At 38.7% G+C, this 27,671-nt stretch overlaps 1 protein-coding gene across 4 annotated transcripts in view; it reads left to right on the top strand.

Moving 5' to 3' along the window:
* Positions 1 to 27,671, top strand: part of MAPK14 (mitogen-activated protein kinase 14) — a 78,095-nt gene that overhangs the window by 28,246 nt on the left and 22,178 nt on the right. For all 4 annotated transcript variants that reach the window (XM_045074775.1, XM_013044815.2, XM_004770713.3 and 1 more), the window contains 6 exons: positions 5,299 to 5,357; positions 20,994 to 21,105; positions 21,789 to 21,818; positions 22,153 to 22,200; positions 23,350 to 23,464; positions 24,030 to 24,101. In XM_045074775.1, the coding sequence (XP_044930710.1) occupies positions 5,299 to 5,357; positions 20,994 to 21,105; positions 21,789 to 21,818; positions 22,153 to 22,200; positions 23,350 to 23,464; positions 24,030 to 24,101 (436 nt within the window). The remainder of the gene's footprint in view (positions 1 to 5,298; positions 5,358 to 20,993; positions 21,106 to 21,788; positions 21,819 to 22,152; positions 22,201 to 23,349; positions 23,465 to 24,029; positions 24,102 to 27,671) is intronic.

Below are 27,671 nucleotides of genomic sequence, written 5' to 3' on the forward strand. Positions count from 1 at the left end.
GTCTGCTTAGGACTGTCTCTTTCTCTGGTCTTCCCTGTTGCATTCTTTCTCTCTCTCTCTAAAATGAATGGATAGATCTTAAAAAGGAGAGGGAGGGCTGATATTATAGGAACACAGGATTTTAATTTATGTAAGTTGTTTCATAAGCAGTTTGCTTAATAGCAGTTGGGCATTTCATGTTAACATGTTTAGATTTTAGCATTATCAATGGAGAGGGTCATCTGTACTTAAATATTGGTGATTTGGTTTTGAACAAAAAAGGCATATGGCTGAATGTTTTATAGTTCTCTATTCTGTTAGGGGCTAACAGACTTTGACTCAATATAGGAAACTTCCTGAATGTCAGCCTATTCCACAAACACTTGTTAGAAGCTCAAATTGTAAAAGTAGTTTTACGCAGGGAAGAGCCAAAACTTCTAAATAAATCTGAGGATTTTAAGAGGAGTTCCTCTTAAATAATTGAGGATTTTAAGAGGAGTTCCTCTCCTTCATCTTCCTCTTTCTCTTCCTCTTTCTTTTTAAAAAATGACTCTTTTGGGGTTGCCCAAGAGGTTCCAGTCTGTTAACCATTTGTCTTCAGCTGAGGTCATGATTCCAGGGTCCTGGGATCGAGCCCCACATTAGGCTTCCTGCTGAGCAGGGAGCCTGCTTCTCCCTGTCCCTCCCCTGACTTGTGCACATGTGCTCTTTCTCTCTTTCTCTCAAATAAATAAATAAAATTGTAAAACAAAACAAACAAACAAAAAACCCTTTTGGGTCATACCTGGTTGGCCCAGTCAGTAGATCATGGGACTCTTGATCTCAGGGTTGTAAGTCTGAGCCCCACGTTGGGTGTAGAGATTGCTTAAAAATAAAATCTTTTAAATGAATGAATGAGTGAATGAATGAATGACTCTTTTGGGCCCCTGTACAATTTTTAACGAGCCACTAGGCCTCCAGAAACAGCAGCAGCTTAAGACTCTGGACAATACTAAGTATTGGTAACAAATATAATTTCTAGATGCCAAGTGCACAGGTGATCTTTTAACAGAAATGCCTGACTCAGAATTAGTGGTTCATCTTATTTCTTTTATTAGTGATAATGAATGACAGATACATGCTTACCAGATGAGTAGTGGGAGCTAGGGCTATGTCCTCTGTGCCTGTAAGAGTTACTCTCTGAACAGAGTTAGCTGGTGCATTCTTGACTGGACTTGTGACCTTGATCTCATTAACACCTGCTCTAAGGAAATTGAAAGGGAACCATCCTGCCAGTTGCATCTTTGAATAGGTACTACAAAGACTGCCTGTTAAGGGCCTGGAAATCTGTGCGTTTTGAGATTTGAAAAAATCCAAGGAATCCTTTAATAAATTTTATTTGGGAGCCTTAGATGTAACACTGCCATGATAGGCCAAGTCATTGTCTTGGTGCACTTGTGTTAAATACATTAGATATTGTCTTTGGTGACTGAATTAAGATGGGTTTTTTTCTGGAGTATGTGCCAAGTTAATAAAAATGTGTGTTAACTTTTGTCTGTCAGCTTTTGGACCATTGTAGCACAGTCATCAGAGACATTTGCTGATTATTTCTATTACAAATGTCTTTTCTGAATAATTGATTCCTGGGTTACTTTTGGGTGTCTGGAAACATATAATGGCAAAAGGAATAAAGAAATAGGATAAAATTAACTCGATTTAAAAGGAAATTTCCATTTAGAAAATAGAAATGAATAGTTTATGGAATATTCCTAAAAGTTCCCAGACCTATTCTGCTGCTGGGAAATTTATTAATGGAGAAGGGATATTAGTAAAAGCCCATAAAAATTTAAAAATACTTTGATGTAATATGAGTAGTTTTAATCTCATAAAATAGGTCCTTTTTAGGAAATTAAATTTGATAGGCTGTTTACTAACGTGCTTGCTCTATTATGTTTTCCAGATTAGTCTATTGTGCTTCTGACAGTCATGCTTCTTAGTCATTTGAATAATTTAGCTTAGTTTTGTGTCTCAAATTTTGTACTGGAAGTAGCTGTTTCAAATTGTTTCTGTGATTGTATTTTGTAATTCTTTATAAAACTTAAGGACTGTGATCACCACTTACTTTGGTAATCAACAGAGGGTCAGGCCTTTGGACTAGGCACCTTCAGTTACATTGTTAACTTCATCTTCCCCACAATGCAGTAAAAATGAGCACCCCCCCTCTATATGAGGAGAAGATACCCGTTTTTCATTTATTTAACAAATACTAATTGAAGTACCGTGTGCCAGGCACCATTCCAAGAGCTGGGATTATTGGATTGAAGAAGACATAAATTCATGGATCCAGGAAATCACAAACTGACCATGGAGTTCTGACGTAAAGCTGTTGGATTCCAAAATGCTTATGTTTTCAAATTGAAGTTGGAGCTATTATTTGAAAATGATTTGGACTTATTTTTAAGTTTTACTTTATTTTGTCTTTGAGGTACCTCTTGCATGAAAAATCCTGTGTAAATTGATCTCTGGTGATTTACTTTAATCTGAGGATTTTCACAATCACCACTGAAATAATGTAAAACAATGTGAATTGTTTTAAACTTTTCCTATTGCACTGGGGAGATGAGGCATCTCACATAATAGGAATCAATGTTTTGAAAATATTGGAACAGTTGAATAAAATTGGCTTCTAATCTTTGTTACCTAAAGTACAAGTGAGGTTGGGAGAGTAATCAGAAGATCAGAGGTCTTTTTTTTTTCTAATTTCTTTTCAGCGTAACAGTATTCATTATTTTTGCACCACACCCAGTGCTCCATGCAATACGTGCACTCCTTAATACCCACCACGTGGCTCCCCCAACCACACCCCCCCGCCCCGTCAAAACTCTCTGGTTGTTTTTCAGAGTCCATAGTGTCTCATGGTTCACCTCTCCTTCCAGTTTCCCTCAACTCCCTTCTCCTCTCCATCTCCCCATGTCCTCCATGCTATTTGTTATGCTCCACAAATAAGTGAAACCATATGATAATTGACTCTCTCTGCTTGATTTATTTCACTCAGCATAATCTCTTCCAGTCCCATCCATGGTTGCTACAAAAGTTGGGTATTCATCCTTTCTGATGGAGGCATAATACTCCATAGTGTATATGGGCCACATCTTCCTTATCCATTCGTCCGTTGAAGGGCATCTTGGTTCTTTCCACAGTTTGGCGACCGTGGCCATTGCTGCTATAAACATTGGGGTACAGATGGCCCTTCTTTTCATTACATCTGTATCTTTGGGGTAAATACCCAGTAGTGCAATTGCAGGGTCTGCAAAAAGTAATAGGGAAGCTCTATTTTTAATTTCTTGAGGAATCTCCACACTGTTCTCCCAAGTGGCTGCACCAACTTGCATTCCCACCAACAGTGGAAGAGGGTTCCCCTTTCTCCACATCCTCTCCAACACATGTTGTATTCTGTCTTGCTAATTTTGGCCATTCTAACTGGTATAAGGTGGTATCTCAATGTAGTTTTAATTTGAATCTCCCTGATGACTAGTGATGATGGGGTCTTAAGCCAGCAGTCTATCAAACTCAGGGAATTCCTGGTTTAGATGGGGAAGGTAAGAGAAAATGATTTGACTTAATTTAAAGCACCATTCAGAGCCGTCATAAGGTCAGGGATACACTGTTGGTGAGACTGTATGCTGATCCTTAAATATATTGGTGTCCTTTGATGCTATAATTCTATTTCTTGAAACTTATTTTCTGGAAGGAAATACAAGATATGCAAAAATATATATTACACACACATATGCACATATGTGTGCATACACACTTGCAGTTGTCCTTAAATGTCCAAAGATAGGAAATTGGTTAAATCATGATATATACAAATGGTAGAGCATGAAAAATATTTGAAGATATAATCATCATATAGTAAATGAAAAGGCAGGATATAAACCTATGCAGAGTATAACCTCAACTTTAATTTACATACATCAGAAACATCAAAGGAAATATCTCAAAATGTTAATGATAGTTATAATAGGTAGAGCAATTATAAGTAATTTTATTTTCTTGTATACAGTTGTCTGGGTAATGATTGTACAGATAACTGTACCTTTCCTTTGGAATAAGATGTAAAGTCTTGAAAAACTATTCTCCTTGACTTCCAAGGCCTTTTTTTGGGCTTGTTTCCCTTTTGGGTGCAGGCTGTATAATTGTAATTGCTTTTAAAAGTCTGGTAGTTAGATGAGTAGAGTAACATTCTAATTAAGAGTGTTTTTTTTTTTTATGGTAATGTTTGCAGCATAGGTATATTTTACTTTCAGGACTGTTCGTTTAACTTGCTAGGTTAGAGCAGCATGCTAATGTGGCCCAGTTGTGAGTCTGTTCTTGAAGGCCATTTAGCTTTTGTTTGTTTTGTTTCCAGATATTCTTAATTCTGGTTTGAAGTAACTGGGGGTGGTTTGGGAATGGTGGTAGTCTATACAGATTAGTAAGTGTGAGTCCATGACCAGAAAAAATGCTCAAAAACCATGGATTACTGAGTATTAAGTAGTTTTTGCTTCATCCTTGTGTAAAGAGGGCCTTGTCTTTTTTTCTTTTTTAAATAGTCTGATCTAAATACTTGACGATGACTAAGAAAAGTATCTGAGTATTAAGAATATTATAAGAATAATACCAAGAATATACTAAGAGAATATTTTGGGACTCAAAAAAAGTCAGTCTTGAAGACTACATATGGAAAATTTTCATGGAATAATAATATGTTTAAAAAAGAAAAATGAGGGGCACCTGGGTGGCTCAGTGGGTTAAAGCCTTTGCCTTCGGCTCAGGTCATGATCTCAGGGTCCTGGGATCGAGCCTTGCATTGGGTTCTCTGCTCAGTGGGAAGCGTGCTTCCTCCTCTCTCTCTGCCTTCCTCTCCACCTGCTAATAATCTCTGTCAAGTAAATAAAAAAAATCTTAAAAAAAAAAAGAAGAAAAATGATACTGTAGTAATAGCAGTTGAAGTGTGACTTTTTTCCTGCTTGTTCATCATTAGACTATCAGTGTGTGTATAATTCAAGAGCCCTAAAACTTTTTGTTTCCTGATAAACTAATGGCTATATGTGAGCAAATTTTAAAGAAATGGTGTTTTTAATGGTAAAATATGTTATTCTGGGAGGCGATGCTAATAAGAAAAGGTCAAAAGCATAATTTGGTTAAAAAAATAAGTTGTAGTTAAGTGTATGATGATGTGATGTCATTGAACTAAAGTAGTGGGATTTGAAATCAGTTCCTATTAAAATGGTTAAGACCTAATGGGTATTATGGTTCTGTATTTATTTACTGCTTGATTTTTCTATTTTCTTATAGGTGATCGGTCTGTTGGATGTTTTTACACCTGCAAGGTCTCTGGAGGAATTCAATGATGTGTGAGTGAATCTTCTGCCTTTGCCTTCCTCAGCTGGATGATAACGATTAGCAGACCACTTCTCTTCCTGCACCATTTAGCGATATACAGACTTCAAAAGATTCTTTATTCCTACCATCCAACTCCCCTAGGGGAAGGGGATGAATATAGAAATGTGTATCATGTATGGTCTAAGTCCTCGTGGGAGGGTCAGCTGGGCCACCCGCTGCATTGCTCAAGGCTCAGCTGTCTATTAGTATTTTCATCATTCCAGGCACAATGTGATGATCTAGTGGTGAGTCCTTGCAGGACTTCCATGGAAAGGAGCATAGGGAGTTTTGATTATGATTTTTGTTCTCAAATTGCCTGTCCCAGTTTTCAAGGGACACCTTTATACTATACGTCATTGCATTCACATCAAGCAATGTAACCAGGCCCTGGTTCCATATAAATTCTTCTCTCCCTTTTGTCCCACTTGCATATGGAAATAAATGGTACTAGACCTGCCTGCTTGCTTGAAGTATTAGATTTCTGTCCTGAGACAGGCGGTGGGCCTCATGTATTGAGAAAGCTGTTGCCCAGTGCTTGTTCTCCCATTGCTAGCCTGAGGTTATCAGGAATCGGTAGTGGAGGTTTGGGAAAATGAAACAGGAGAGAAGGCTGCTGTGAGAATATTTGTTTAGTAGGTCACCATTGTGGGCAATTGGGCTGAAAACTACCAGGATCTTCTAGGGAGCAATTTGAATACACCTCAGATGGGGAGCATTTATCTCCTGGCCCCTGGCCTGTTGGCAAGGGTTTGCTCCGGGAGGGCATTAATGCCCTCACATGTCCAGATTGCACATGCGTGAGTACAAGATCAATTCTGGCAGGTGTTCCTGTGTATGTAGGAGCTATCTACTGTAGCTTCCCCAGTAGCTGAATTAGCCCATCTCCCTTACATTCCCAGTTCACAGTTATACTCCACCACAGGGAAAAGGAACATCTTAAATTCAGAGTTATACATTTTGTCCTCTTGTAATTTTTGGCATTCTTACCTGGAAAGAGATGACTGTTATGAAAATCAACACAAAACTGCAGATCATGGCTGCTTCTTTCTTTCTTTCTTTTTTTTTTTTAAATTTATTTGACAGAGGTCACAAGTAGGCAGAGAGGCAGGCAGAGAGAGAGAGGAGGAAGCAGGCTCCCTGCAGAGCAGAGAGCCCGATGCGGGGCTCGATCCCACAACCCTGGGATCATGACCTGAGCCGAAGGCAGAGGCTTTAACCCACTGAGCCACCCAGGCACCCCCATGGCTGCTTCTTTCTTAACCTCGACTCCCCAGTGCTGAGCTTAATCACTTTCTCCCCACCCTTATCCTGCGTTCAGTTTCTCCCACTTTTATTTATCCTAGGCTGAGTGCAAGCACCGTTTGCTCCTTTCCCAAAGAATAAGCAGGGGGCTATGTTTGAGCTTGTGTGTTCTGTCTAATGAAAGGGTCAAAGAAAAAAATGAAAAATATAGAACATGAAATATAAAAGAAGCAGAAAAAGTAGCAAATTTTTCCTCACCATGTGAGATGATATGGCTAAGAATAGAAGATGAAAGTGAAGAATGTGGTCCAGGTGCGAGAATTTCCACCCACATTTACCTTTATCCTGCTAATGGAAGTTTAAGAAACAAGCAAAGGGCGGGCACCTGGCTGGCTCAGTTGGTTGAGTGTCTTCTGCCTTGGGCTCAGGTTGTGATCCCAAGGGTGTTGGAATTGAGCCCTGTGTTCAGGCTCCCTGCTCAGCTGGGAGGGCTTCTCCTTTTGCCCCTCACCTCTGCTCATGCTCGCTCTTATTCTCTCAAATAAATAAAGTCTTAAAAAAAGAAAAAAAGAAACAAAGGGAAACATAGGGAAAAACAAAGGGAAAAATAGGCCATAACTAAAAACCTGCAGCCCTGCTTGGCACTGGAATGTGGAGGCTTCCAAAGAATATTGGATGCTACCCAGGCAAGGGCACGTGTGTTTCAAATTGTTGAGCCATGCTGTAAGCTATACTTGGAAAAGAATATTGCAGAATGTTGTGGGTTTTTTTTTTCCTTTAAAATTCATTTTTATTTTTTTAAAGACAACATTTTTAGAGCATCTTTAATTTTTTTTTTTTAAAGATTTTATTTATTTGAAAGAGAGAGAGAGATAGCTAGAGTAGGAACACAAGCAGGGGGAGTGTGAAAGGGAGAAGCAGGCTTCCCGAGGAGCAGGGAGCCGATGCGTGGCTCGATCCCAGGACTCTGGGATCATGACCTGAGCCAAAGGCAGATGCTTAACCATCTGAGCCACCCAGGCACCCCAGAGCATCTTTAACTTTATAACAAAATTTAGAGGGAGGTACAGAGATTTCCCATTATGCCCCTGCCCCAAACGTGCATAACTTCTCCCATTGTCAACATCACTCACCAGAATGGTACCCTTTTTCTTTTTTTCTTACCAAGGAGGAACTCATAGTGACACATCATGCTCACCCAAAGTCCATAGTTTACCTTAGGCTTCACTTGTGGTGCTGTTAATCTATGGATTTAGACAAGCACATAGTGATATATTAACATTTAATATTATACATTATATTTTCACTGCCCTAAGAGTGGTGGGTTTTGATATTCTGCCTACCTGTGGAAGAAATGCTGAAATAATGTGTTTGTGAATTACTCTGGAAAGCATTTGAATCAAGTCTGAGCTATACCCTAAAATTTTAGGCACCATGAAGATGGGTTTATTATTTAACACATGGTTTGGTGATTCTGACCTGGGAAAATGCTGTATTTTGGCTTAATAAGGCATTATGGAACTGCATTATGAACCTGTTTTTTTCTTCCATGTGAAAAGATCTTATTTAAGGCTGGTGTCTGTTTGAAAGGTGAAGTTTTATCCATTGTTATGCCTTTGGCTCCTTTATCCGTTTGAAGGCCACTGACTGCAAGGATACCCACTGAACTGAAGTTGCATTTATTTCTTTCATTCAACGAATACTGTTGAGTAGGAATCTGTTCTCTCTACTTGACTATCACTGGGTTCTGGCCATTTGTTTATTTATTTCCAGCTTTATTGAGCTATAATTAACATAAAACATTGTGTAAGTTGAGATCTGATTATTTATAAACAAGAACTGAGTTCATCTCTTGGGAGCAAATCTCAGTACTACTTGTTGAATGCTTTCTGAGTGGAGTGTTAGAAGAAGTTTCCAAATAATGGGAAACACTAATCTTTCCCCTTGATGAAATCAAAATCTTACTAGGAGAAGGATATAAACTCGAGAACATTTTGTAACCGAGTTACTTGGTTGTATGACCTGGACAAGTCACTTTGCTTCTCTGGGCCCTAGTGCTTTTCTAATTAAACCTAGTAGACAAATAATGAAAATTGGGGTGGTGGACTTCTGAAGTGTTTTGTTCTGTTTTTTAAGATTTTATTTATTTCTTTTAGAGAGAGAGATACAGAGCACGCAAGCAGGGGAAGGGGCAGAAGGAGAGAGAATCTCAAACAGATTCTGCACTGAGTGCAGAGCCTGGAGCCTGATGGGGGCTCGATCCTACTGTCCCAAGATCATAACTTGAGCCAAAATCAGGAGTGCGATGCTCAACCCACCAAGCCACCCAGGCACCCCTGAAGTGTTTTTAATACTAGAGAATCTCTGGAAATAGAATGGAAACCCAGGGTTACCTTAGGAAAATATTTCATTGTTTATTTTTCTATGATGTTTGTATCACTGAAAAAAATTTGTGCTTGTCCAGGACAGTGGTAATTTCAGAAAAATCAAAATAATTTCAGAATTTGCTTAAGAGGCCAAACGTCTTCACCTATAATTACAAGGTTTGCAGATTTAAATACCTTTAGGGTCAGACAAGTAACATAAATGAGTCAGACAAATAACATAAATAGAAGTGGTAGGATCTTTGGTAAAATAGAGTACTTGTACTTCCTAAAAGCACTCAAACTGACATTAAAACAAAACAAGCAGACAAACAAAAAAACCACTGTTCTGGCCAAATCAAACACACCGAAGGCTGGAGTGGTTCTATAGTTTTAGAGCAGGCACTAGTTTTGAACATGAACTTTTCATGCTAATTAATAAAATATCTAGTTACTTTTCATGTTTACAGTAACTGAATTATGTGTCATGTGTATTTGTGCCTTTATGTTTCACTTAGCACTTTTCATTTATCATATAATTCTAATTTTTACTGAATTTTTAACTTCTTGGTTAATAGGCATTCTGCATACTTCACTTGTAAGACTGTACTTTTGAGAAAGGAACGGTAGGTGGTAAGTTTTATTCATTAGGAATAATGGGCAGGTACTGAATCTAACAGTGTTTGGAAAGTGTGAAACTGAAAGATGAGTATATCGAGTACTTGACTGCTGTATGAGGTGGTTGTACAGATGGCAAAATTTTGTAGAGATATAGCTAGACCTTTTAAATGATTGGAAATCATTTGGGCATTTCTGTTGGCTTCTTAATGGCAGCATTTAGCATGAGGTGGCATATATGTGCATATGCATGCTGCAAGTATTTAGCTCCCCATAGAAGTCCCAGAATTTTAAACAGCCAGTCTCAGAACCTAACTCCTAGAGTAAGCTAGCTGCGTCTTCATGCAACCATATCATCTCTTCTTGGTTATAGAGGTTCTCTAACCAAGCTTAGGAGGCATTGGAGAGTTTTTGGACTTAGGGGGAGCTATTTCCTCAAATTTCAGGAAAACTGAATTGTCATGGTAGGTGGAAGGCGGTTTGTTCCTACTGTTTACCACTCTCTCCCTTTTTTTTACAGCTTTACATTGCAGGTTTCTCATACCTGAGTTCCTTACCTCTCCTTAGTTCTTGAAGAAGGAAATGGTAGTGGGGTTATAGACTCTTCTATGATCTAGCAGAAGACCTTACAACAGGGTCAGTCAGCAGCCATGGTTTGAGTGAAAACCACTGAGCAGATTATCATCTAGTTTAGAGTTACGTTTGATAAAAATGAATGTTTAACCAATAAGGGTAACCTTTTATGTCAGTGTAAAAGCTGTTGGGCATACCGAAGAGGTAAAGGGAGTTTCTGGATTTACATTTAACCTGATTTCATTCAGTATTTGAATACCCAACATATTCAAGAGTTTTGTTCATCTCTCTCAGGACTAGTCTCTGGGGAATGTAACAGTAAATAAAATAAACATGATCCCTGATGATAGAGTTGAGATGCCTAATGGGAGAGAAGAAAATTTTATTTTTTTAATTTCATTTTTAATATTTATTTATTTATTTTAAAGATTTTTTAACTTATTTATTTCAGAGAATCAGAGAGAGAGACAGTACAAGCAGGGGGAGCAGCAGGCAGAGGGAGAAGCAGGCTTCCCTCTGAGCAGGGAGCCCCATGCGGGACTTGATCCCAGGCCCCTGGGATCATGATCTGAGCTGAAGCCAGACACCTAACCAAATGAGTCACCCAGGCGCCTGAGAGAAGAAAATCATAATTAATCAAACAAAAGACAGTGTGGGCAGTTCCAGAAGATCCTACATGATTTGTTCCTGTGCAGTCTCTGACCCCATCTGTAGTCTTTCCATTCACTCTCTGCATTCCAGCCCCTCTGGCCGCTTTGTTCTCCTTTGAGTATGGACATCCACATTTTCAGTAGGACCTTTGCCCTGGTTTCTAATGTGGGCCTGAACACTCTACCCTCATCTCTACACAACTGGCTCCCTCGTTTCTTTCAGGACCCTCCTCAAAGGTCTTTTCGCCAGGAGCCCTTTCCCCCTCACCACCATAGATGCGTCTTGCCCCACTGTCAGTGTCTATTCCTTATGCCACTTGGTTCTTAGCAGATTTTACCATCCTATGTTTGTTACTGTGTCTTTCCTCTCTCTGGCTTACACGCTCTAATAGAGTAGGGAGTTTGTTTCCTTCCTTGTTGAATCTTCAGTACTTAGAGATTCCAGATGAGGAAACTGCACTTGAGAGAGATGAACAGAACTCTATAATAACCTACAGAACTGCACCCATCTCGAGTCTTTTGGCTCTAAGTCTATTTCTGATCACGTTTGTCCTGATCCAGGGCTATGATTATTATTTGAAGGTCTGCAAATCCTTCTTACTGGGTAAAGACTGTAATCAGTTCTGTGTAAGATGTCAAAACCAAAGTCGTTCCAGTTGCATGTGTTTCCTGTTACTAATAAGGTGAAGCATAAATGTTTGCCTAAAACAGCTAAACAACCAAGTCAAGTTTGTAATGTGGTATTAAATGATATCACAATGTGAGAGAAACTTAGTGGAGGAAGAAGGTAAGAACTATATCTGAAGAAACAGATAAATGTGGATGGGGCATAGAGGTTGAAATTTTTTCCAGTCAGTCAAAGAAATGAAGAAACCATGTAAAGTGTACAGAAAAAGAGATTTGCATTGAATGGAGAATGTTAGATAAATAACCATTGGTTTTTCTTTTGTATTTGGAAAAACTGTGTAAGTAAATTCTGATTGATTGACTTTTGTGGCAGAGAAGAATTGTTTTCCCAATTTAGCAAATAAGTGTTACTTGGAAATAATACTTTCCTCAATCACTGTGAAAGAAATACCCAGCCTCATTGTTTGGGCCTACAGACATGCTTTCATTCTTTGAAAACAGGCTGAGTGTCCAAGATAGGTAATGTAAGAGAATCAGTCTGGGAGAAAGATGAGGAGGTGGAAGTTCCTTGTAGATGCCTTCAGTGACTTACATTTGAAAACTGACTAAATTACATATCCTTTAAGAAAGTACCATTGAGTTTTTTTTTCTGACATGTCAATAAGATGCCCCTTTTTCTCAGATGAACTGATTTCAAAAGGTGGAGAAGATCCAGGGTCTAATTTAGAGTTTCAGTCCTTCAGTAAATCTTTTCCTTGTTAACTCCTTCCTAAGACTGGGTTGGGGCCTTCTCCTGTGTGTTCTCTAGCCCCTTGATGTTCCTTTTTATAGTTCTAATCATGCTCTATTATGATTTTATATTTATATTTGCCTTCCTCTCTTCATCATTGGATCCTCAGTGCTCAACGGTTAATATTTGCTGGTGGAGAGACTGAAGAAATAACCTTATGCTGTCCTGTTTGTAACTGGTTGATGATCTGGTTTTCTTGTAATCTGCTCAGTGCATTCTCTTTGACTAGCTTTATTTTTTTATTTTTTTATTTTTTTTAATCCTGTCATAGGGTATACGGGATATAACTAGACTCAGTATTCTACCATATGGAATCTCAGGGGTCTAGTTTGGTTGATGTGGGTAAGTAGAGGGCACCTCTCAGTAATCTTTGCTTCCAGTGAAGAGAATAGTTTGTTGTGAAATAAGCTGGTTAAGCTGTCTACTTGGCTGCTAAATGGTCGGTCCTTTTACTCCTTATATTAGAAGCTTCTGGTCTGCTGACGAGCTAAGATCTTTGGCATATGTATTTCGGTAAGATGTGTCTTGCTTGGTCTCACTAGTAATTCTATATGTCTTGGTCTTACTAGTAATTCTGTACGTGTTGTCCTGGGTCATTTGTTCTATTCAGTAGTAACTGAGTGCTTGCTATCTACCAGACACCATTCTAGTACAGGGAACAAAAAAAATTTTGTCCTCTTTGAACATTGTACAGATAGATAACAATTAAGAATGAGCATACAAAAAATTAGATAGTATATTAGCAGATAATAATGCTGTAGACAAAAAGAAAAGGTAGAGTAGGGAAAGGGGATAGGAGTGTGAGGGTAGGGGTTGAGATGCAGTTTTAAATGGGCGGCCAAGGATAGACCTCATTGAGAAGGTGAATTTTGGAACAAACATTTGAAGGAGTAGAAGAATTCGACCCATGGATATTTGGGGGAAGAGCACTCCAAGCAGAAGGAACAGCCAATGCAAAAGTCCTGAGGTGAAAAACTCCATGCTGAATTGGAATTTCAGCAAGGGGCCTGTGTGCCTGGAGTACAGAGGCCAGTGTGGAGCTGAATGAAAACAGCGGAGAAAAGTAGATCATGAGGTCAGAGAGATAATTGGGGACAGGGTACTGGATTATGTAAAGCTTTATTGGCCATTGAAGGGATTTTTATCTTTTTAAAAAAATTTGTTATGTACTTATTTAATATATATAGAGAGATCACAAGTAGGCAGAGAGGCAGGCAGAGGGAGAGGGGGAAGCAGGCTCCCTGCTGAACAGAGAGCCTGATGCGAGGAGTCTGCTTCTCCCTCTGATCAGAATTCTCCCCTCTCATGCTCTCTCTCACTGTCTCTCTCTCAAGAGAGAGACCATGACTTGGGCCGAAGGCAGAGGTTTATTAACCCACTGAGCCACCCAGGGCTCTGGGATTTTTATCTTTATTCTAAATGAAAAGGGAAGCCTTTTGAGGAGAGAAGTGACATGATCTGATTTTTATTTTTAAAGAATTACTCTGCTGCTGTTTTGCAGATAGACTGTAGCAAGTCCCAAGGATCATCTGAGGTCTTTAGGAGGCTTATGGTTACAAATTGTCAATCCCTGTGATTATTTTAAATACTTTGTTTAAATATGGAAATGTTTTTTGCCTTTTGGTAATTGCTTTATCAAATAAGGCTGACAGTAGTAAACCTGCCAGTTTACAAGATACAGAAGAGACTTTTTTTTTCTATATAGGTTTTTTTTTTAATTTTTTAAATTTTTTATTTTTTATAAACATATATTTTTATCCCCAGGGGTACAGGTCTGTGAATCACCAGGTTTACACACTTCACAGCACTCACCAAAGCACATACCCTCCCCAATGTCCATTCTATATAGGTTTTTTTCCTGGTTATATAGTGCTTTAAAAAGAAGAGTGGTAGGGGAGGACTCTTGACTTCTTGTTGTCCAATCAGTGCTTAAAAAAAGAAGTTCCAGAATGGGGTGCTGTTTACAGTACTAAAAACCATTTATTATGGAGTTCGCCTTTTTGTTCATAGAGTAGATTTTACTTATGAATGACTTTGAGAAATGGTGATTTGTGCTTCTTAAGTTTGATTAAAAATTTTTTTAAAGATGTTATTTATTTATTTGACACACAGATCACAAGTAGGCAGAGAGACAGGCAGAGAGAGAGGGCGAAGCAGGCTGCTTGCGGAGCAGAGAGCCCGATGTGGGGCTGGATCCCAGGACCCTAGGATCATGACCTGAGCCAAAGGCAGAGGCTTAACCCACTGAGCCACCCAGGCGCCCCAAGTTTGATTAAATTTAAAGGAGACCATCTTCAGGTGCCTGGGTGGCTCAGTTGGTTAAGCAACTGCCTTTGGGTCAGGTTATGATCCCGGAGTACTGGGATTGAGTCCCGCATCGGGCTCCCAGCTCTATGGGGAGTCTGCTTCTCCCTCTGATCAGAATTCTCCCCTCTCATGCTCTCTCTCACTGTCTCTCTCTCAAATAAATAAATAAAATCTAAAAAAATTTAAAAAGTAAAGGAGACCATCTTCACAAGAAAAGTGAAAGATGAGATTTGTATCAGGCCACGTAATTATCTTTTCAGCCTTTAGACTAATAAAGTCCTACTTAATTCATTTTTTATTTAAATATTTATTTATTTATGTGTGAGAGAGAGGAGGGGCAGAGGGAAGGAGGAGAGAGAGAGAGAGAGAGAATCTCAAGCAGACCCCCTTCTCTTCGGAGTGTGAAGCCCGACCTGGGACTCCCATCTCACAACCTAAGCCAAAACCAAGAGTTCAAGGCTTAACTAACTGTGTCACCTGGGCGCCCCTACTTAATTCATTTTTAAAGATGGGAGAACTAGGGAAGGGAAAAGTGGGAGCCATTTCTCTCCACGGGCTACAGCCTCTGTGCTCACAGCTCACATTTGCCCAGAATCCAGAGGCCTCCTCGGCTAAGGACTCCATAATGCCAGATACTTTCATCCTGACGTTCTTTGCCATCATAAGCCTGGTCATATTGTCCTACAGTATCCGTCTGCGTTAGTGACCTGCAGCTGCAGGGGGGAGCCCTCAGAACAGTTCAGTGGGGGAAGGACAACGCTGATGGGCTGAGTGTCCTGCTTGGCTGATGTACCAGTGGATTTTTGCTTCTAGACATTATTTTGGCTCCTGGTCTCCAGCCCAACAAGAGGCCTCTTAGCTGGGGGCTGCTGGAGCTCAGAGGCAAAGACTGATTAAAAGCCCTCATCTGGGACATCAGGAATGCGTGGGCATGGCTGGCAGTTGCTGTGTGCATTTGCACTGTAGACAAAGCGTGTTGAGTACACAGAGCTGAAACGTAGACTCAGTAAAGTTACCATGGAAAACTGCTCAAGTATTCATTTTGATAGCCTTTCTTTAGTTGTAAATGCAATTGCATATTATTGTAAAATATGTTGTTTCCTTTCCTCTTACACACAAGGGGGTCCCTTGTAAGTCCAAGAGCACACTGTCTGTCTTCATCTGTGAAGTAGTCACTTTATCATTGTCTTTACAGATTATACAATCTGAGCTTGTGTGGTATCCCTCATCTCACTCTCCAGCCAAAAGGAACTTGTCATTTGAATTTTAAAAATTTATATTTTTTCCATTCCATACCACTTGTGCCCCAGGTTCTCATTTAAAGAGAAAAGTGGTTATGTAGTCCTCATTCTTTGTGGCTGGCTGAATTATAAATTATTGAAATAAGGTAGCTGTAACTCATCCTGTTATTTGGGGAAAATCTCTATCTTACCCCCCAAAAAATGTTTTGTGTGTGTGTGTGTGTGTGTGAGTTTTTTTTTTTTTTTTAATTGTCAAGTGTTTCTTTTCTGGAAGAAAACTTTCAATATATTTCTTTGTCCAACTAGGGTTGAAGAAACTCAGTATTTTAGAACCCTTACTAGACTTGGGCCCCAAATCTGTGATACCTATTCCTTTAAAAAGTCCATCATAATTGTTCTACATTTGATTTTCCTTTCTAGCTTAAAAATAAACAGGGAGGGGGAAAAAAGGTGGGAGAACTAGATAGCATTCCAGCTGTTCTTAAATCAAACCTCCAATCATTTATTTGAGGTGTTCTGAATACTGACAATAGTAGTTACATCTTCACTAAACTGTAGTTAAATTTGCTTTCCAGAGACAAATGCTGTAGAAATTATGAGGTTATCAGTGAATGCTCCTTTTGGAATTGACTTATTTAAAATGTGCTGATCTACATTTTCCTCTCACTCCCTGTACACTATTTAAAATTTCATACCACTTCCATAAACATTCAATAACTTTGTGTGATGCTTGTTTTTGTCCACTGTTGGAAGATTTGTTTTTGGAAACCTTCCTATATATGATGAGTTAGAATTTGACAGTTGGTGGTTATGGATTGGTCTTTGGGATTCATGGAAACAACATACAGTGTTTAGGTTAGTTCCTGCAAGACACTTCTGCCATGAATCATGCTTTTTAGTTTACTTAATGGTAGCCTGGCAGCAATGCTTGATAGTTATTGCTATTTAGACTGATTAATCTTATATACTTAAATAATGTTTCACCCTCTGTCTGGAAATTTTAGTGATAGAATGGATGTGATCTCTAATGGGACCAGTGATGGAATATTGTAATTAAAAGCATGCTCTTTTTTCTCAGGCTGTGCATTCAGTGGTCTTCTGGCTGTATAGGATTTAAGTCACTGGTAACAAGGTTTTTTTTTTTTAAAGATTTTATTTATTTGAGAGAGAGAAGGAGAGATAGCAAGAGACCATGAGTTGGAGGGTGGGTGGGGGGAAAGAGAAAAGGCTCCCCTCTGAGCAGGAAGCCTGACACAGGTCAGCACAGCTTGATCCCAGGACCCTGGGGTCATGACCTGAGCTGAAGGCATACCCTTAACGTAATGAGCCATCCAGGCACTCCTACTGGTAACCATTTAAACACAGTAGTTATACTAGAAATTACTGTGGTTACATTGGTAATACTGCTTCACATCTTTGCACAAACATACTAATATTTTTAGGTTTTATTTCTAGACAAATTAAGATAGATTGTAAGTGGATATTTTCCTTTTCTCTCTAAAATTATTTTTTAAAGTTGAGAAAATAATCCTTTACTATGTGAAATCCTAAAATGTGATCATTTGTAAAGTACACTTATAAAATAGAAATTGTATTCTCTCTTCCTCAGCTTGAGCCTTGCAATTTGTCATAATTGATATTATGGATATGGTGACCATACACTAGATCTTCTGGGAGAAGTCCTGATAGTAAAATATTAGCCAGTTATTGGCAACATTCTCATATTTGTCAGATTTATGAATCAGTTGGGGTTAAAAACTTCAGTGACTGTGATCAATGGAATATTGCTAGGTTTTTGCCAGCTTTCTTCTTTCATTAAAGATTAACTTTGAGGGGCACCTGGTTGGCTCAGTGGTTAAGCCTCTGCCTTCAGCTCAGGTCATGATCTCAGGGTCCTGGGATCGAGCCCCACATTGGGCGCTCTGCTCAGCAGGGACCCCGTTTCCCTGCCTGCCTCTCTGCCTGCTTGTGATCTCTCTCTGTCAAATAAATAAATAAAATCTTAAAAAAAAAAAAAGGTTAACTTTGATAGTAAGTACTGAGAATTACTATGGAAATTATCTGGAGATACCGCTTCCCAGATTATTGTGATACTTACAAAACTTTTTAGAAAACATCATTCTCGGGGCGCCTGGGTGGCTCAGTGGGTTAAGCCGCTGCCTTCGGCTCAGGTCATGATCTCGGGGTCCTGGGATCGAGTCCCGCATCGGGCTCTCTGCTCAGCGGGGAGCCTGCTTCTCTCTCTCTCTCTCTCTCTCTCTGCCAGCCTCTCTACTTACCTGTGATCTCTCTGTCAAATAAATAAATAAAATCTTAAAAAAAAAAAAAAGAAAACATCATTCTCTTGATTTAAACTTGAAGACACCTGGAAGAATTTGGAGGCAGTATGTGCTGTGATTAAGATCATGCATGGTCCTGAGAGCAGACAGTTTTCAATTCAATCCTTGACATTACCACTCTTAACCTTGAGCAGGTTACATATCCTTGTTCAGTCTCTCTTTCCTTGTCAATGAAATGGGAAAGCTAATGGGACTTAACCTTACAGAGTTGTTAGGAAGAGACCATGAGACACAGGCATCAGGAAAAGAGCTCTGCACAGAATAAGCACTGACTACATCTAGTTACGGTTTGTTCAGTGTGGAACATTTCTTGCAAGAGAATTGCCTTTATGAAACATTTCAGAAAGTCTGGTTTTTTCTTTAAGTTATGTTTAGAGTCTGCCCTTTCCTCAAGGTAGTATAATTGTACAAACTTTAAAAATATGAAATGCTAAAATCTTAATTTCACATCTAGGCCAAGTTCTGTTGATCTTTGTGAAATTGGGAACTGACCCTACCATCCTAACAGGGAAATTATGAAACAGAAAAAAAAAATTCAGTTCCTCTCTGAGGAAAGAAAGTAATACTACAGTGTGTTTGTGTGTGTGTGTGTGTGTGTGTGTGTGTAGAGGTCATACACATTTTTATTTACACAACACATTAATAGTAGATTTAAATTGACTAGCCTGGTTTCTTTCCCTCCAAATTTATAAAAAATCAAAATAGAAATGAAATGAAATCAGCATTTTTCATAGCTCGCTGGTATACATTATGATTCAGCCTCAGGAATGAGTAGTGATTCTTACACAACAGATAAAACCTAACCTGCTTTTTAAAAATTCAGCCATTTTAGTACTGATCTGGTTTTTATGTTCCCATAGCTGTGTAATACAGTAATGAGTGGGTAAAAGGTATTGCATCTAGAATATCTGTGGTGAACCTGTTGGACTTGAATATAATTGTTCCCTAATCTGACCACGTAGGATTAATAAGGAGCACCACACCTGTGAGGAGAGGTTCTGGAATGCCCCATCTTGCTTATAGATAATGTTCCTCCGTCCTTTAAAGTAAATGCAGGAATATTATCCGTGAACAGTATCCTTTTGCCAGGGAATCCTGAAAAAGGAGAATTATAATTTGAAAATTTAAAGGTACTACTTTAGAATCTACAACTTGGTTTATAAAGAGGTGATAATATAATGATAAATTTCAAAATCCAAGATACTTTATCATGGCAATGCATTTAGTAGCACTGTATAGGTCTCAAGTAATAATACTTTAAAAAAACTGATACTGATAATAACATACATCATTCTAATTTTCATCTTCGCTTTTTTCTTTTCTCTTTAACTAACATCAAGTAGGAGGGAGTATAGAAGTTTTTAGGAAAATAGATGGTAAGTGGTAAAGTTAGAATAGGGGTGTTAAAAATGAGCCCCCCACCATGAGTAGTTATGTTTTTAGCTCTCACTGTGGTACTTAGTAGGTAGCTATCTTATTTTATTTTATTCATCATGATAACTGTACTCTTTAATCCCCATCACCTGTTTCACCCATCACTCCATTCACCTCTTGTCTGATTTGTGTAGTTCAGTTTGTTCTCTGTTGTTAAGTCTGTTTCTTTGTTCATCTGTCTTTCTTTATTTTCCCCTCTTTGTTCATTTGTTTTCTTTCTTATGTTCTACATATGAGTGAGATCATATGGTATTTGTCTTTGACTTATTTCACTTAGCATTAGACTCTCTAGCTCTATCCATATTGTTCAAATGGCAAGATTTCATTCTTTTTTATGGCTGAATAATATTCCATTATATATATATTATATATATTTTACATATATATATAACATCTTCATTCATCTATCAGTGGACACTTGGGCTGCTTCCATAGTTTGGCTATTATAAATAGTGCTGCAGTAAATATAAGGGTGCATGTATCCCTTTGAATTAGTGTTGTACTTTGGTGATAAATACCCGATAGTGTGATTACTGGGTTGTAGAGCAGTTCTATTTCTAATTTTTGAGGAACCTCCATACCATTTTCCACAGCAGCTGCCCATTTTGCATTCCTGCCAGCGGTGCAAGAGGGTTCCTTTTTCTCCACATCCTTGCCAACATTGGTTGTTTCTTGTGTTTTTATTTTATTTATTTTTTATTTTTAAAAAGATTTTTATTTATTTATTTATTTGAGAGAGAGAACATGCAGACTCCCTGCTGAGCAGGGAGCCCAATGCAGGTCTCAATCCCAGGACTCCAGGATTCACCTGAGCCCAAGGCAGATGTTCAACCGATTGAGATACCCAGGTGCCCACTTGTGTTTTTAACTGTAGCCATTCTGACAATACAAAAATTGTAGTTTTGATTTTGCATTTTTCTGATGATGAGTAATGTTAAGCATCTTTTCATGTGTCTGTTGACCACTGTATGTCTTCTTTGGAGAAATGTCTTGTTCATGTCTTCTGCCCATTTCTTAATTGGATTATTTATTTTTTGGATATTGAGTTGTATCAGTTTATGTATTTTATTTTATTTTTTAAAAGATTTTATTTATTTATTTGAGAGAGAGAGACACAGTGAGAGATGGAACACAAGAAGCAGGCTCCCCGATGAGCAGGGAGCCCGATTCAGGCATCGATCCCAAGACCTGGGGTCATAACCTGAGCTAAAGGCAGATGCTTAATGACTGAGCCACCCGGGTGGCCCTCAGTTTATATATTTTAGATACTAATCCTATATCAGATACGTCATTTCCAAATATCTTCTATTCAGTAGGTTGCCATATAGGAGTGGCCTTCTCTTAAAAACTTTTAGAAGTCTTATGAAGATAAGAGCTTTCATAGGGGTTCTGGATTATTGTGTAACTCTCCCATTAATTTCTAGATATCTGGTGACCCATCTCATGGGTGCAGATCTGAACAACATTGTGAAATGTCAGAAGCTTACGGATGACCATGTTCAGTTCCTCATCTATCAGATTCTCCGAGGTCTCAAGGTATAGTCTTCCCTTCTTTATTCCAAGGCTTAAGAAAAGGAAGAAAAAAAAAACCTTTCCTATGGAAAATTTCAAACACTCACAAAATCACAAGTATAATCCTAGTGTAATGAACCCCTTTATTTACTCAATGACCACAGTTACCAACATATGGTCAATCTTGTTTCTTTTGTATTTCACAATTCCTGGATTATTTTAAGGCAAGTCCAGACATAATGTCATTCCACCCATAGATATTTCAGTATGTATGTCCAAGAGCTCAGGACTTCATTCTTATATCTAAAGAGTAGTAATAATTTCTTGATACAATCTAATATCTGGTCAGTGTTGTTGAAACTTTAAAAACCTCCTCAGGTTTATTTATGGGAGGGGCAGGGAAGTAATGTTTTAAAATTAAGCCACCTTTGACTTTTAGCAGCTTTGAATCCTAGCTGAGCTCCACAGCACTGACCAGAAAACAGGTTGAAAATTCTGTTTAACTCCTGTGAATAGAGTTGATGGTATAGAAATCATAGTTTTGATAAATGTACAGATTACTGTTAATTAACTTGTTCTCATTTCTAATCCCATTATTTAATACTAGCAGTTCTTACTGGTTCATGAAAATATACCTCAACTATGTCATATGACTGTAAGGGGTTGGAGATAATTTTTTGATTAACCTACTTTTTTCTCTTTCACAGTATATCCATTCAGCGGACATAATTCACAGGGTAATGTATTGTGATTTTGATTAAATTATTTGGGGAGGAGGGGATACTGAAGTAAAGACGACTGGCATTCAGCCAAGATCCTAATCCAAACTTAATTTAGCCATGGAAGTATTGATTGATTGTAACTTTGCTCTAGGTTTAAACCAATTAAAGAAAGAAAATGTATTGTTTTTAGTTACTTAAGGCTAATTAGGATTAGCCAGTGATTATGGATGGAGATCATTGATAGCTGGGTAGTCTTACATTTATGTTTGGATCTTCATCATTACCTGTAGGAAAAAAACCTACCATATATCATAAAGTTGATCATGTCCTCTCTGTACTTGCTTCCTAGGACCTAAAACCTAGTAATCTAGCTGTGAACGAAGACTGTGAGCTGAAGGTGAGATGAAGAGACACTGGTAATTGTTTGTTTCAGCATGTAATTATATGTTTGACGAGCCAGGCAGACTAATGGAACAGATGGGTTTGTAAAACCATGACTTTTTATCCGAAAATTCATTCCTTACGAATATCAGATTTTGAAGTTTGAACCATAGACTTAGTAAGTTTTAGTTTACAGGACATTGAAGATGGCATCCGATGTCTTGTTTTCATTCTAAAATAAAGTTGCTGGAAATTTAATATGTTAGTTATAATAAAGGAAAATTATAGTCTGAATATCAAATAAGCAGTCCTGGAGAGATAATTACTAGATCAGTTTCCTGAGAGAAAAAGGGCAAAAGCCACTCATCAAAATAATTCAGATAGGAGATAGGTAGTCTATAGAGAGCAAGCAGTTCTGGAATTTTTTTTTCTTATCTTTAATTTTTAAACGTAATTAAATATAATAAAATGCATCATTTTAAGGGTATGTTTGACAAAATTTTGATATCCATTTAACCACCAACACAATTAAAATAAAGAACAGTTTGTCACTTCAGATAGTTGCCTTGTACTCCTTCCTAGCCAGCACCCTCCCCTGCCCAGGCCTCCACTACCCCTAACCCGGCTTCAGACAACCACTGATCTGCTTGCTGACACTATAGAATAGATACACTTTTCATGGAATTTCATATAAGTGGAATCATACAGAATTTGTGTGTGTTTGTCTAACTTAGGCTTAGTATAATATTTTTTAAGTCTCTCTGTGTTGTATCAGTAGTTCATTCCTTTTTGTTGCTGAGTAGTATTCATTTTATGAATTTGCCACAATTTGTTTATCCGTCCACCTGTTAGACATCTTCAATTCTAGTTTGGGGCTGTGCACAGCTGCTTTGAATATTCATGCTCAAGCCTTTGGGTGGATGTATGCTTCCATTGCTCTTGGGTAAATCCCTAGGAGTAGCATTTTTTGCTTAGCTTTTTATAATTTTATTTTTTAAAGTTCTTGCTGTGTTTATCATGTGTTTTAAGCATGGACTAGGAAGTGTGTTTAGGAAAGTGCTATCTTGTTCTTCCTTTTCCAAGACACTAGAGCGTTCTCCCCTCCTGCTTTGTGAGTCTTAGGAGCTTGACTGTTCCAGTGCCTGATTTTTCTTCTCTCCCTTAGATCTTGGATTTTGGACTGGCCCGACATACAGATGATGAAATGACAGGCTATGTGGCCACCAGGTGGTACAGGGCTCCTGAGATCATGCTGAACTGGATGCATTACAACCAGACAGGTATTGGCTTTTGTTAGTTACTTAGGACCTTATTAGCACCATGTTGGTTGGGTGTATCTGGGATTCTCCGAAGTGGAGATGATGGGAGTGGGAGAAAACATCTTTTGCTCCCCCCTCAGTGGTCCTTTTAAAGTCAACAGGAAATATTTCAGTTGCTTAGATAGAGAAAGTGGGGTTTTTATACACAGCTTTTAAACTTTGTGATTTAGCAGCTGGGTTTTTATTTATTTAGATTTCTAACATATTCTGTGAATACTTCTACCTGAAGACAGTGGGGTCATAATTTTAACTTCTCAACACTATTTTGGAGAATCTGCCATTTCTGCCAGTAAGAATCTCTGCCCCCTTTGTGAACAGTTTCTCTTGCCTTAAGTATGTTTTGACATCCCACCTATGTAGCTCTTTAGTGGGGTTAATAAGCTTACTGCTGTAAAGAAGAGTATGACTGTTGAACCTTGAATGTATTATATACTAATTTCAGCATTTCGCCTCTAGTTACAGTTCTCTTTGTGGTCAAGTATGATAATAGTGATGTCGTATATCCTTTTCTCTTTACTTTTGCCAGTTGATATTTGGTCAGTGGGATGCATAATGGCCGAGCTGTTGACTGGAAGAACATTGTTTCCTGGTACAGACCGTATCCTTTTAAAAGTTTTGGATTCTTGTTTCTTATCTGTATTCCAGTGTCCATGGGAGTATATTGCTTTTACCTATCTCTAGGGAAGGCTCTCAGTTACTTGTTTAAATAGTTCAGATACATGTTATGAGATCTGCCCTCTGGCTGAGTATTTCGCCTTGTCAAGAAAGAGGCTTCAATTTACTTGTGCGCGTTGGAAAAATTCCTCATAAGCTGGGGAACTCTTTACATTTCTCACATGTCATCTTTTTGCAGTGAGTCGCTTATTGTATTAATTTAAAAGCAGTTCTGCAACCTGAGCGTATTCCTGAGAAGCTCCAGATCTCAATGACTGGTTTAGTCTGCTTGTACAACACTTAATGAGCACAAGGTACCCATTTACAAATCAGGGATATCTTTAGCTTTTATGTTTGGCTTACATGTTAAAAAGATTATTATTTGGTCCCTATGATGCTGTACCTGCTGACTCTCTTTATGTTTGTTGTTTAACAACAAATAATAAAAACAAGAAGTGATAAAGTCGTCTGACCTTATCCATGTGCCTTTTTTTTTTCCCAGCACAATTTTGTTTTTAGTCTAGAGTGTAGCCAAACCTTAATTTACTTCCAGACTATTATCTAGTTTATAGTTTTTCATGGCCCTTTTATTTTAGGTCCTTTCTTATCTGCTGCGTGTCCATTTCATGGTTTAGAAATAATACCAGCAAAATGTGGTTTGTTGGAACTCTCATTACTTTGATTGGGGAAAGCATTCAGGTGAGAAAGAATGTTGATTTATGTGTCTAGAATGAGGCTTGAAGATTTTTGTAAAATTCACCTGAGTAGCCCAGGAATGGGTTAGGTAGAGCTTTAAAGATGCTGCAGTTATGCTATGAATGTGATCTCTCATGCTTAGAGACCTGAAAGCGTAGAGACCTTAGCAAACTCACTGAGTTTATAAACCAGGACATCAGTTTACTTGCTTACGGTATACCTCTGTGGTGACTGTGATGTTCATGTTATCTATCCATGAGTTCTAACTATCTTCTGCTAGAGGAAATGTACTTTCCTAAGGAACTGAAAAACTTCTGCCCCCTCAGGCAAAGCTGTTTATATCCCTCTGAATATTTCTGCTTTGATACAGAGCTCTGTCTCCCTATACTTACTGCTTCTCATTCCCAGAGTCTTAGTTTTTTAAATACATAGTGTTTCTCCTTTGTCCTTTGCTTCATTCACCTTATGTCTTCGTCTTAGAATTGTGGTATATACGTTACAGTCCAGGCTAAGAGAATTAGGGAAATTTTGTAATTCCTCCTTTCCTCAGGTACGTATCTCAGAGTCTCATCCTTTAGGCTGTCTTGCCAAGCTTACTACTGTGATGCATTGCTCTATTGCCCTCTCCCCTCGTCTCCTTTATTATCTCTGTCTCTGTCTGTCTTCAGTCGGCTGCAGACTCTTCTGCCTACATAGATAACCAGAGTGGTGGAAAGCAAGAGAGACAGCAGGGTGTACTAGTTGAGAGCACATAGTCAGGAATGAGACTTCTGGGTGTATATCCTGCCTCTTTTGCCCCCAGCTGCTGCATGACTGTGAGCACATTTTCTAACCTCTGTCTCCTGGTTTCCTTAACCATAAAATGTTAAATGTATATACCTCGCAAGGTGGCTGTGAGAATCCAGTGAGATAGTGTCTGGAAGGTTCTTAGAGCCTGCCAGGAAATGTTAGCCATCATCTTCATTAGTGACTTTTGGGAAATAGTTTTTCCCTTTACCTTCCCACTCTGTTGTCTACCTATGAATCATTAAAGGTTAATTTTTGTTTGTTTGTTTTATTTATATTTCATGACAGGTAGTGAAGGATGGACCCCCTTGGCAGGCTGCTGATAGAAAGGTTTCAACGCAGTTGTGCCCTGTGGTTTTATCTACAGACAGCTGCCTGCCTCCTGATGCCTTGACTCTTTTAGAAATGCTGACTTTCATGCACACCTGACCTGGGTGGTTCAGTCGGTTAAGCATCTGAGTCTTGATTTCAGCTCAGGTTATGATCCCAGGTCTGTGAGATCGAGGCCCACATCAGGCTCTGTGTTGGCGTGGAGCTTATTAGAGATTCTCTCTCCCTTTCCCCCTGCCCACTGTCGCCCACCTTCCTGCTCTTGCACACGCACGCACACTCTCGAAAAAATAAAGGAAGGATAACTTTCTAAGAAGTGTTCTCTTGCTATGCATACTTCTTTTCCTTCTGTGAGCTTTAGATGGAAAACCTAGTATTACCCAACGACCCAGCAACTGCACTACTAGGTGTTTACACTAAAGATACAAATGTAGTGATCTGAAGGGGCACATGCACCCCAATGTTTATAGCAGCAATGTCCACAGTAGCCAAACTATGGAAAGAGCCTAGATGTCCATCAACAGATGAATGGAAAAGAAGATGTGGTGTATATATACACAATGGAATACTATGCAGCCATCAAAAGAAATGAAATCTGCCATTTACAACAATGTGGATGGAGCTAGAGGGTATTATGCTTAGTGCAATAAGTCAATCAGAGAAAGAATTATTGTATGATCTCTCTCATATGAGGAATTTAAGAGGCGGGGGGGTGATGGGGGGAAGGTAGGGAGAAATGAAACAAGATGGGACCAGGGAGGGAGATAAACCATAAGAGACTCTTAATCTCAGGAAACAAACCGAGGGTTGCTGGGGGGAGGGGGGCGGGAGGAAGGGATAGAGTGGCTGGGTGATGGGCATTGGGGAGGGTATGTACCATGGTGAGTGCTGTGAATTGTGTAAGACTGATGGTTCACAGGCCTATACCCCTGAAGCAAATAATACATTATATGTTAATAAAAAAAGAAGAAAAGAAAACCTATCATTTAGATTTTTTACCATGAGCTTTTTTTTTTTTTAATGCATGCAAATTCTTTTCAAAATTCTTATATTAGTAATACACCATTTCTTTTCTGCTTGGCTCTTTTTGAAACAGATATTCTCCTGGATCATAAAAATCAAATTCAAAGGATTTGTATTTGAAATATACATAACCCCCGTCTTGTCAGTTGCCATCTGTTGGAATGTAGCTTTGGGCCTGACAAGGAAAGAGGAAAGTGCTATTATTTTTTTTTTTCCTCGCCTGAAGTGTGCAATTGCTTATAGACTAGCAGAGTGGTTCTCAACTCCTGTTTTTCATCAGAATACTTTAGAGAGCTTTTAGAAACTCCAAATGCCTGGGCACTGCCCCAGAGACTCAGCTTCATTTGGTGTGTGGACCAAAGCACAGGCTTTGACATATTTTTTTAAGTCCCAGTTGATTCTGGAAGGTAGCAGGTACCAGAGTTTAACCCCACTGACCTTGACTTTCAAGCTTTTAGGCTGATCATAAAAAATTATTTAGTTAGGCAGTCTTTCTTCTTCTTCTTCTTCTTTTTTTTTTTTTTAAAGATACCAATGAGATCAGAAAGTTAAGAATTTAGACTTACCTACTTGGGAGCCTAGAAGGATGTTAGAAAACCTCTAATTGAACCCCTTGTTTTTTATAGATGTGAGGAAGTCAAGACCCAGAGAAGATAGATCCCAAACTGTTATTTATAAC

Source organism: Mustela putorius, unplaced genomic scaffold (genome assembly GCF_011764305.1).
Source record: "Mustela putorius furo isolate JIRA1106 unplaced genomic scaffold, ASM1176430v1.1 tig00000135_pilon_pilon_pilon, whole genome shotgun sequence".
Taxonomy (NCBI): domain Eukaryota; kingdom Metazoa; phylum Chordata; class Mammalia; order Carnivora; family Mustelidae; genus Mustela; species Mustela putorius.